We start from the raw sequence: 10,042 nt of genomic DNA, 5'->3' as shown, positions 1-10,042 counted from the left end.
AAACATAAATGGACAAAGTGACATTTAAATTTTGGATGATTTAAATATGAATTGTTCTTCACGGTGTGCTTTTTAGGAATATAATTGGCGGTCTTTATTAATTAGTGGAAGATGTTTGTTCTCTATGCATTCATTATATGTCGAGATACTGATCTAGATGTCTATTTCATGGAGATCTCGAGTCATTAGAAGAATTCTCTTTTGCATATTTTCAAGGGATCGAAAAGTTTGATCAGCTGTTCTTTCTTTATTTGTAGAGAGTCAGTTTGTTTTTTGAGAACTTGTGCAAGTAATTATATATATATAGGCAGGAGATCACAAATCAATTTTTTGTCCTGGAAGGAAAGTGTGTGTTTGTGTTTTGTCTCATGGTTAAATTCCACAACATATTGCAGTTCTTCCAGTCTCCTAGCTGCTTTTGCACTGTCTTTACCAGCCGTATTTAAATCATTCCAGGGAATGGGGGGTTAAGGGTCAAAGAGAAAAGACAAAGCTAGCAAGCAATTCTGTCCTGAAAACTGCAGACTTTAATTTCTCTGGAATTGGTTCTCCATAAAATGGAGAGTTTATCCCCAACTGTGCAGGTGGTTGGGATTAGTTCAAGGCTAGGCAAGAAGAATATAATGTAAGAGGAACATTTCCCAATTGAATGATAGCTAGTACTCCAAGATAATCAAATTAAAGAAGCTTTCCAAATTATGTTCGATTTAAGTCCAGTGTTTCCTTTTTATAGCCATAATATCATTAATAAACACCGAAATATTCAAGTACAGAATGGCGAAAGAGAAGGCAAAGCAATCTGCAGACAAAATGCAGAAAAGGAGCAGCAAAAGAACAAGAAACCATGCAAAACTTGGAAATACTATGTCCAGTGTTGAAGACTTGTAGTGTTCTCTCTCTTTCTTGCTTCCCCTTCCCCTTCCCCTTGTATTTACTTCTGGTACGTATCTGATTTACATCCGGCCGGATACTAGATGCTGGTCAAAGTAGGTTTTACTATTTGCCCTGGTGGTTGTCGCTATATATATATAATGATCAGTTCACAATATGAATGCTTTAGGAGCTAATTTTTAGTTTCTTTAATTCTTGGATTTCTTAAGATTTCTACTTGCCCATGCACTGCTGAACCTTAAACTATATATCTATGATATGTTTTTACAATATGACTTTTTTTGGAACATTTTTTTTTTGCATAGATTTGATTATATAGTATGATTTTCATTGAACTATATTATTTTATTTCCATTTTAAAGGAAAACTGTTAAATAAAAATGAAATAGAAAAATAGGAAGTCCGATTTTTACATAAGTTAGATTCAGATATATACAAAATGAAACTCAAAACTATTAGATTAATTGTATAAAAAAAATTGGATTAACTTCAATGCAGTTCAACTTCAACCCATATATGTTATAAAGTTATAAAAATATATTTTTTGCCATTCACCTACCAAGGTAAGTTTTTTAGGATTCCCTTCGACCTCAAACTAATTTTTCCAGCATTTTAATTTTGACTGGGTTTTTTTTTTTTTTTTGTATTCAACGTCATTAGCCAATATATATCACGTATTTTTTTTTTCTCCAAGGACAAATCCTTGTTTCAATTCCCGAGTTATGGCATTTTTTTTGTTCTAGAATTCAGTCAATTCTAAGTTTCTAACTGGTTCGCTTGCATATGCAACACTATTAATCAATTTATCTTCTTTTAATATAAATAAATATTTAAACATTACTAATATTTTTTTCAGGAGAAATGTTTTTCATCATATAGTCAATTCTAACTAGATCGCTTGCATATGCAACATTATGAATCAATTTATTTTCTTTCAGTATAAATAAATATTTAAATGTTGCTAATATTTTTTTTAGTAGAAATTTTTTTATCATGTAGAAGTTGATCCAATATAAATCAGTTGACTTAATGTGTTCAAAAGCAATCCGAACAATCAATAAAAATGTAGTATGACTAGAAAAAACTCAAGAAAATATCAATTTTTTTAAAATATTAAGACGACAACATATTGAATTGACACATGTCAACTTGAGTTAACATGTCAAGTTCGCGATCTAGATCATGAGATTATAATAGCCTCATATAAAACAAATCAAAATAAATTATGAAGTTCAATTCTCAATCAATTCAATGTTGAAAAATAAAATTGAAAAAAAAATTAATTAAAAAAAAGGATAAAAAAATGACTTGAGTCAACATATCAAACTCATGTTCAGAGTTATAATGCCATGATAACCCTATAAAAAATGAATTAAAGCAAATGAAGCCTAATTCTCAATCAATCTAATATTGAAGAATGAAAATAAAAAAATCAATGAAAAAAGGATAAAAAAATAACCTGAGTCAACTCGCCAAACCCGTTATCTAAATAAATAAAAAATAATCTGGGTCACCTAGGATTACACTATCAAACCTGCGATTCGGGTTATAAAACTAAGATAACCCCATATAAAACAAATCGAAACAAATTCTAAGCACAAATCCCAATCAACCCAGTGTTGAAGAAAATGAAATTGGAAAAAAAATTAATATAAGAAAAGAAACATGATAAAATAATCAAATTCAACTCAGGTTAACTCACAAAACTATTAATCTGGGTCATAAGATCGAAACAACCTAATATAAAGTAAACTGGAAAAAATCACAAAACTTAATTCTTAATCAACATAATATTGAAGGATAAAATTAAAAAAAAACCAATTAAAAATAAAAAAAAATTAGATCAACCCACTAAATTCATAACACAAGTCAAGAAACTAGAATAGACACATATAAAGCAAATCGAAATAAATCATGAAACTCCATCCACAATAAACTAAATATTAAAAGATAAAATAAAATAAAAATATTTTTTTTATTAAAACATCATTATTACAATAAATAGTATTTTGTAATTAAACACAATCTCTTTTATTTTTTTAATGGTTTATTTAGTTAGTCCCCATTCATCAATATAAATGTTCTTTAAAGAAATTATATAGGACTTTGTTTCAAGATTGATCGGAGTTGCGTTAAAAAGCTATACTAATTTAGTATACTTTAAAGAAACTCTCGGTACGATATATATATATATATATATATATATATATGTTGAATCGGATTTAAATAAGTTTCAGATGGGGTTTACTAATATGAATTTCCAAATTATCTAAAATAGCGATACATTTGTGTCATCGGTATCCATCATAATCCTGTTAAATTCCCATCACTACGTACCACCAGGAAGTTGTTTCTGATTTCATGTAACAAGAAGTTCCTCAATCATATGATAATTACTTAATTAGTGTTAGCAAAATACCCGCTGTCAATACGAAAAAGAGAGTATGTGAGGGTGGACAGAAGCCAACGATACAAAACAATGCTACTTCCAATGAGTCCGAAGTCCGAACAGGTATGACATCGCCCAGTAAAAGAAAAGAAAAGGAAAAAGGAAAAGATGTAGGCCTGCTGAGGCTAGCAAGGACAGTCCTGAGCCAATGAGATTTCGACAACATGTACTCAAAAAACCACTCTGGTTTCGCCCATTCCTGCCAATTTCAGTGAGCACCGCTATATATTCAACATCTGGTCATCCCATTTTTTCCACTCTACATATGTGCATGCTTTTCTCAGGGAAACTTCTTCACATTTATAATTTCCTTTCTCTTTCTTTCCTTTCTATCTTTTTTTTTTCTTTGGGTTCAGGTTTGGTGTGTTTTTTTTTTTCTTGGGTTTTGGTTGTTGGGTTATTTTGAGGGATAAAAAAGGTTAAGGCATTTAGAGAGAGAGAGAGAGATGGGAAGGGGTAGGGTTCAGTTGAAGAGAATAGAGAACAAGATCAACCGGCAGGTAACATTTTCCAAAAGGAGAACTGGATTGTTGAAGAAAGCTAATGAAATCTCAGTCCTGTGTGACGCTGAGGTTGCTTTGATTGTCTTCTCTCACAAAGGGAAGCTCTTTGAATACTCCACAGATGATTCGTACGTACTAAATTCACTCTCTTCTTCTCTTCTATATATTATATTTATACCTTATCACACAGTTAGCATATATCCTGATTAGGTTTCTCTCTCTCTCTCGTTTTCTTGGTTTCTTCAGGGGCTTTTGTTGTTTGTTTTTTCTTCTTCTTTCTTCTGTGACATGACTTGGTATAATATAACCACTCTGTCTAACTTCTGATTTTCTTTTTCTCTGGTTTTTCCATAGAATCTCTTGATCTATGTCTCCTCTACGTTATCCTGGCCAAGCCAAGACTAAAGCCATAATTAAATACCCATTGGTTTTGCTGCTTCCTACATCAATTTTGGTGTATATAGATAGGATTTGGTAATATATAATGTACTGAATAACTGTGCTATTATTTTCACTTCTATATATATATATATATATATATATATAGAGAGAGAGAGGGAGGGAGGGAGGGAGGGAGGGAGGGAGGGAGGGAGAGGGAGATGGAGTCACTTCATGCAGAGTTATCTCGTAATGTGTTGCTTCACCGTAAAAATAACTATAAATTAACATAAAAAATAAAATAAAATAAAGTAACTGTAAACATATGCTTCATGAGTTCTCAAGTCTTGTCCAGATTGATATAGATGGCTGTAGGGTGGTGGTGTGTCCATATCTGACTGGAGGAGTACTACTCCCTCTCCCTCTACTTTATGACAGTTTTTAAGGTGAAGGTGCAACATCCTAGGATAAAAGATGTTATCTTTTTAATTGATTGAATTTGTTTAACAAAAACTATAAAGGAGAATCGTACATGTAAGGGGATTTTTCGTCATTAGGTTAGCTATGACGCTGGCTGTCACTAATCTTCTCAACACTTCTTTATTTTTTACTTGGTATTTTTTCCTTTAGTTTTATTTTTCTGTTATCCAGCTTGATGTTTCCTTTAAACATAAAAGCTACGGGCCACAGCTGTAATTTGAATATGTAGTCGCCCATACTTAGGGGATATATTGATCAGGGAATTGAAGAGCCTGACTGTGTTTTTTTTTTTTTAATCTGTGCCCGTATAAGGTCTGGTTTTACAACCCTAATGAATGAGGGCAAACGTGTCATGTTTGATATGTGTATTAAATTCTGGGGGAAGGAAGCACGTTTTAAGAAACATAAATATTATATATAAATAAATTGGGTGGTGTCCCTTTTTGACCAATGGAGAAATGGATCTAACATCGACGTCACAAGAAGGCTTAAGATTAGCATTTGCTACATCATCCAAAAACATGATTCATGACACGTTAAAAAAGAGAAAAAAAGCATCTCAGAGAGAGATAATTAACCCTACTTGCAGTTTAAGATTTGATACTGCACGTAGAATCATGGACTGATCAGTAGACTAAATAATCATGATCTAAAACTCATTTCAAGTTAAGGAATACAACATATGTAAAGATAAAGCCAGGTTGTATAATGGTTAAGTTCAAATCTCCGATCATACTAGGTTGCCTTGCATTTTTTAGGAGAAACCCGATTATAGGCGATTCCTATAGTAATCCGTGGATTGATGAACTGCAAGTCAAGGCTTCGTTATGTCAAACATGAAGTCAAATATGATACATGCCTCTAATCTACAGAATTCAAGCAATCGCATAACCATCCCGGTGGGGTTGGTTGCATTACATCTTGCTTCCTGCCTGCTTGATTTTTGTGCAAGGTTTTCTTGTTCTGGGAATTTTTTTCCCTATTTTTCTTTGATATGCCTTCTGTGTTTGGAAGCAGGCTTTGTTGAAACCTGTTACTTATGACGCCGTTATTGCTTACATTTCTTTTGATTTTGATAAATAACCATAGCTAGGTTGTGAAATCTTGATTATATATATATATATAGCATATTTGATAGTAGATTGTTTTGCTCGAACCGCATAACTATTCTTCGACAGACAGCTATGCTGATGGTTTACTAGCTTCCATAATCCAACATCATTATGGTACAATGAAAATGTAGACAGTTGCAAGCTTTCTCTTGTCAATATGTGAAACCCTATTCTGGGTCAACTGTTTGTCCCTGTTAAGGATCCAGTGACACGAATGTTCATCTGAAACAAGAATGATGCTCAAATCTTTTGGTAGAAGATATATAAGCATCTAAATCCATATGGATATACATAATATGTTAATTATTCAATCTCTAACTATGCATGGATTAATGGTGGAAGAAATAGTTGAACGGATTTTTTTCCTTCATAGATACGATTCAAGGAAAAAAAATTGGAAATTGTTATTCCTAATTTCTCATATACTGTCAAGTTTTCTCTTTCAAAATGTTGTAGAGAATTCGTACATCAGCTATAAAAACACTATATAAATTTACTAAGCAGCAAAATCATGTTGTTGTGCAACAGCATGGAAAAGATACTTGAACGCTACGAGAGATATTCTTATGCAGAGAGGCAACTAGTTGCCACTGATCTTGATTCACAGGTAGGGCCTTACTATTTCATCAGAGTTGTGATTTTCTCAGGTTCCATTTCTGTACTTTGATTTCTACTATTGATTTGAATTGAACTAATTAAAAGAGTAATTAAAATTATTAAGGTAAGTTAATGAACAATCATGTTCATTAAGCGAGCTTCAGTAGGCAAGTCAGTTCAATACTGACTTAAATATTAACTCCCCAGGGGAACTGGACCCTGGAGTATAACAGGCTCAAGGCAAAGGTTGAACTTCTACAGAGAAACCATAGGTACTGACTTGATTGCCTGCATTTTTTATAGAATTTTTCTTAAAAAATGTTTGAGGTGCATAAACATTTGTTAATTCTCTAACTTCACCAGGAACTATTTGGGGGAGGATCTAGACTCCATGAGTCTCAAAGAGCTACAGAACTTAGAGCAACAGATTGATACCGCCCTTAAACACATTCGGGCGAGAAAAGTACTATGCTACACTGTTATATACTTGTTTCGGCTTGCTTTATGCCGGTTGCACTAATGAGTTTTCTCTTCTACAGAACCATCTGATGAGTCAGTCGATTTCTGAGCTGCAGAGAAAGGTAAGTACTTTTAACATATTTATCTTGGTTAGCATGCTGTTTGGAAAGAGTTGTAAAGAAAGGGATCTTTGTGCGAACTTATGTTTTGAAGGTCCATGGTATCAGACACTACAATTGTTGAAACCAAATTTTAAGAAATCCTAATTCATCCAAGATCACCAAGCACCTGACTTGTCCCTTTTTCATTTTGAAGTTATCCCATCGATTGTTGTTAGAAACGAGTCGTACATGAACAATGGAAGATCAGAGCCCAGCACGCATGTAATATTAAATAATTTTTCTGTTTTATAACAACATAAGTATTAAAACTCGATTCATATAGGCTATAGCAAAGGGGGTAAATTCTTTTAAATCGATTTGATAGAGCTTTTGTTCTTTGTGAATGGCTTCTCAAATATCTAAAACGATCTTTGTTTTTAATCGTGGAGTTTATGATCATTGTCCTCTTCTGCTGAAATCTGACGAAGTTAATTAGTCCGTCGTGGTGAGGAGTTTGTGGCATGGGCATAAGAGTTTCTGGGCTGATTGTCTCTAGATATTATGCTTCTCTAGATATTATGCTTCTCTAGCTAGCTATCCGGATAAGTGCTTTTAAAGAATAAATATTTAACGAAATCTAGGTGGTTCGATTCTCTCTTTTCTCTCTAATTACTTACGACTTATGCCCTAAATTTGCCTGTTTAACTTGTCAACATTTCTACCTGATTCATGACAGGAGAAGGCAATTCAAGTGCAAAACAACATGTTAGTGAAGCAGGTGGCCATCCTTTATTGTCCAAAGACTTGCAAATTACATTTTAATTCTTTTCAATATGCTCAGGAAGTAGCATAGCAATTTTCAATATGTTGACTAGCGGGTGATTTATATGCCTTTGTATGATTTGGAAATAGATCAAGGAGAAGGAGAAGAATGATAAAGCGCTGGCACAACCGGCATTCTGGGATCTGCAAGATCATGGCCCTAATGCTTCCTCATTCCTTTTATCACAGCCGGCAGGCCTGCCACTGCCTTGCTTAAACATCGGGTAATCATCTCTTGCACTGCAATAGCTGCTATAGGGTTTAACTCGCATGGCATCGTTTTTTCTTTATCATTTGCTTCCTGGTTTCATTCCCTAATAGACAACTTTAATAACAAGATTAATGTCAAAATGAATATCTAAACACTATAGGAAATTGATATTTAACACATACTTAATATTGCTCTTTTCTTTCTTTATGAGTTTTTGCATGCTAAATACTCCCACAGTAGTTCGCATAAATGTTGGGAAATCCAAAGTCAGTAAAAGTTTATCTAAAAAGGCAATCCTAGTACACAAACAATTCTTTCTTACAAAATTATACTTTTCATTCAAAAAATGATTTTTAAACAAATTTCTTTATACTAAAATCCTATACAAAATGATGTCTTAAATAATTGGTGGTAAAGTGTGGACTCTATAATCATTGAAGATTGATCTCCCATGAAAAACGCAAATGCTTCATATATTTGTATGATAATTTTATAAGATATGTTTGTTTATATAATTAAATTTCTCTTTTTTTCACCGGAGAATATATTAATTTGTAAAATAAAAAATGTTGGAGAATAATATAAATCATATCTTAGAACCTTACCTAACAGCTTAAATTATTGGGTCGAGATGGTTCTTTAACATGATATCAGAGCCTTGATGACTAAGTGATCACGAGTTTGAATCTCACCATTTTTATTTATTTGATAAAAATTAAGCACGAGGCATTCTTAAAATGTGGCTATATACATGCATATATAATGGTGTTTTTTACTAGAATTTCAGGGAAATGACAAAGCCAATTAATAATCTCGTTGTCTTGGTTTTTGTCTGCGAAATCTCTCTTCTATAATTTATAAGATAAAGGGTTATCTGCATCTCAAAATAAATGGAAACGATATATATTCCAATGAGTCCCAGCCAAACATTAATTAAAAGCTAGAGCATCGCGGTCTATTCACTAATATTCTTTATTGCATGTAGTTAGTGATCACAAATTGACTACGGATCAAGGTGCCCTGACATTGCTATATATATATTAATTGATTTAATGCAGTGGCAGTCACCAGGAAGAAGCTCCTGAAGCGAGGAGGAATGAGCTTGGCCATACGCTGGAACCAATTTATTCTTTTCACCTTGGAGGTTACGGAGCATGAATATTTGGGTGAAGAAAGATACTCGAAAGCACTAATAATGAAGTTTTGATATTAAAATATATATTATGTGTGTTGATGGTAATAACCAAATGTATGTCGGAATGTGAATTCGGATGTTTCAAGTTAAGTGTTGTTGTTGTTTTTAAAAGTTGTATCTGAATCAATTAAGAAGACTCCTACAGCTAATTTTCATAATATATTGGAAGGTTAATTACTGTTAGTAGCCCCGTCACCGGATAGAGGAGGCCAATTTCGCCAGAAAGTAGAGTTTGTAGGACTTTTCTTCTATGAATTTGAGTTTTGTTTAATCTCAATTTATCAGTTGTTCTTTTTTTATTTTGTTCAGCTATAAAAATATTTTTAGATCAGCTAATGCTTGCATATCAATTAAAACTAAATTCTTTTAAGGTGATCTTAAAAACTTATCCCCTCACATTTGTTTTCAGAAGAATTTAATAAATTTTTCTAGTGTTGTTCCAAGATTTTAACTTTAACCTATTATTGAAATTTGATTTATTTTCTATAATTTTATAATATGCAGTGAAAATTTAATTATAAATACACATGCATGCATTTCTTGTTTATATAAAAACAAGTAATTGAGAAATATTACATAAAATATCTGTGAATCAGCTTGGAGCTCGACTAATTCTAAATTTCATGATACATTTAGAGTAATTCAATAATTTTTATGAATGCTAGCTTAATTTAGGACTTGACACCAGGCCAATCTTTTAGGATTAGAAAATATATTTATTGAAGATTTCTCCCTCATAACCTCTCATTAAATTTGGATCCAGGATAAAATTATAGGAAGTTATCACCCGAAGGAAGTCTCTGAAAGAGTCAAGAAACTACTAGACACGAAAATTTTCATCTTT

At 32.5% G+C, this 10,042-nt stretch overlaps 1 protein-coding gene across 2 annotated transcripts; it reads left to right on the top strand.

The window, feature by feature from the left end:
* Positions 1-3,609: 3,609 nt before the first annotated feature.
* Positions 3,610-9,381, top strand: LOC7468138 (truncated transcription factor CAULIFLOWER A). Of its 2 annotated transcripts, none has more exons than XM_024610242.2 (8): positions 3,610-3,971; positions 6,342-6,420; positions 6,618-6,682; positions 6,774-6,873; positions 6,950-6,991; positions 7,707-7,748; positions 7,883-8,016; positions 9,068-9,381. In XM_024610242.2, exons 1-8 carry the CDS (start codon positions 3,787-3,789, stop codon positions 9,159-9,161), a joined length of 741 nt encoding a protein of 246 aa, XP_024466010.1. In that variant the 5' UTR covers positions 3,610-3,786; the 3' UTR covers positions 9,162-9,381. The 2 variants fall into 2 exon arrangements, with proteins under 2 accessions (XP_024466010.1, XP_002316076.1); XM_002316040.4 differs by having other exon boundaries at positions 3,613-3,971; positions 9,062-9,381.
* The last annotated feature ends 661 nt before the right edge of the window (positions 9,382-10,042 follow it).

The sequence above is a fragment of the Populus trichocarpa genome, chromosome 10 (genome assembly GCF_000002775.5).
Source record: "Populus trichocarpa isolate Nisqually-1 chromosome 10, P.trichocarpa_v4.1, whole genome shotgun sequence".
Lineage (NCBI taxonomy): Eukaryota > Viridiplantae > Streptophyta > Magnoliopsida > Malpighiales > Salicaceae > Populus > Populus trichocarpa.
The sequence above is the reverse complement of the archived record's forward strand: the minus strand, read 5'-3'. Positions and strand labels throughout refer to the sequence as shown.

Bases quoted from the DNA above. Each gene is read 5' to 3' on its own strand.
- LOC7468138 (XM_002316040.4), top strand. From the start codon at position 3,787: ATGGGAAGGGGTAGGGTTCAGTTGAAGAGAATAGAGAACAAGATCAAC. The intron at 3,972-6,341 runs GTACGTACTAAA...GTTGTGCAACAG, and splicing joins GAATACTCCACAGATGATTC to CATGGAAAAGATACTTGAAC. The intron at 6,992-7,706 runs GTAAGTACTTTT...GATTCATGACAG, and splicing joins TTTCTGAGCTGCAGAGAAAG to GAGAAGGCAATTCAAGTGCA.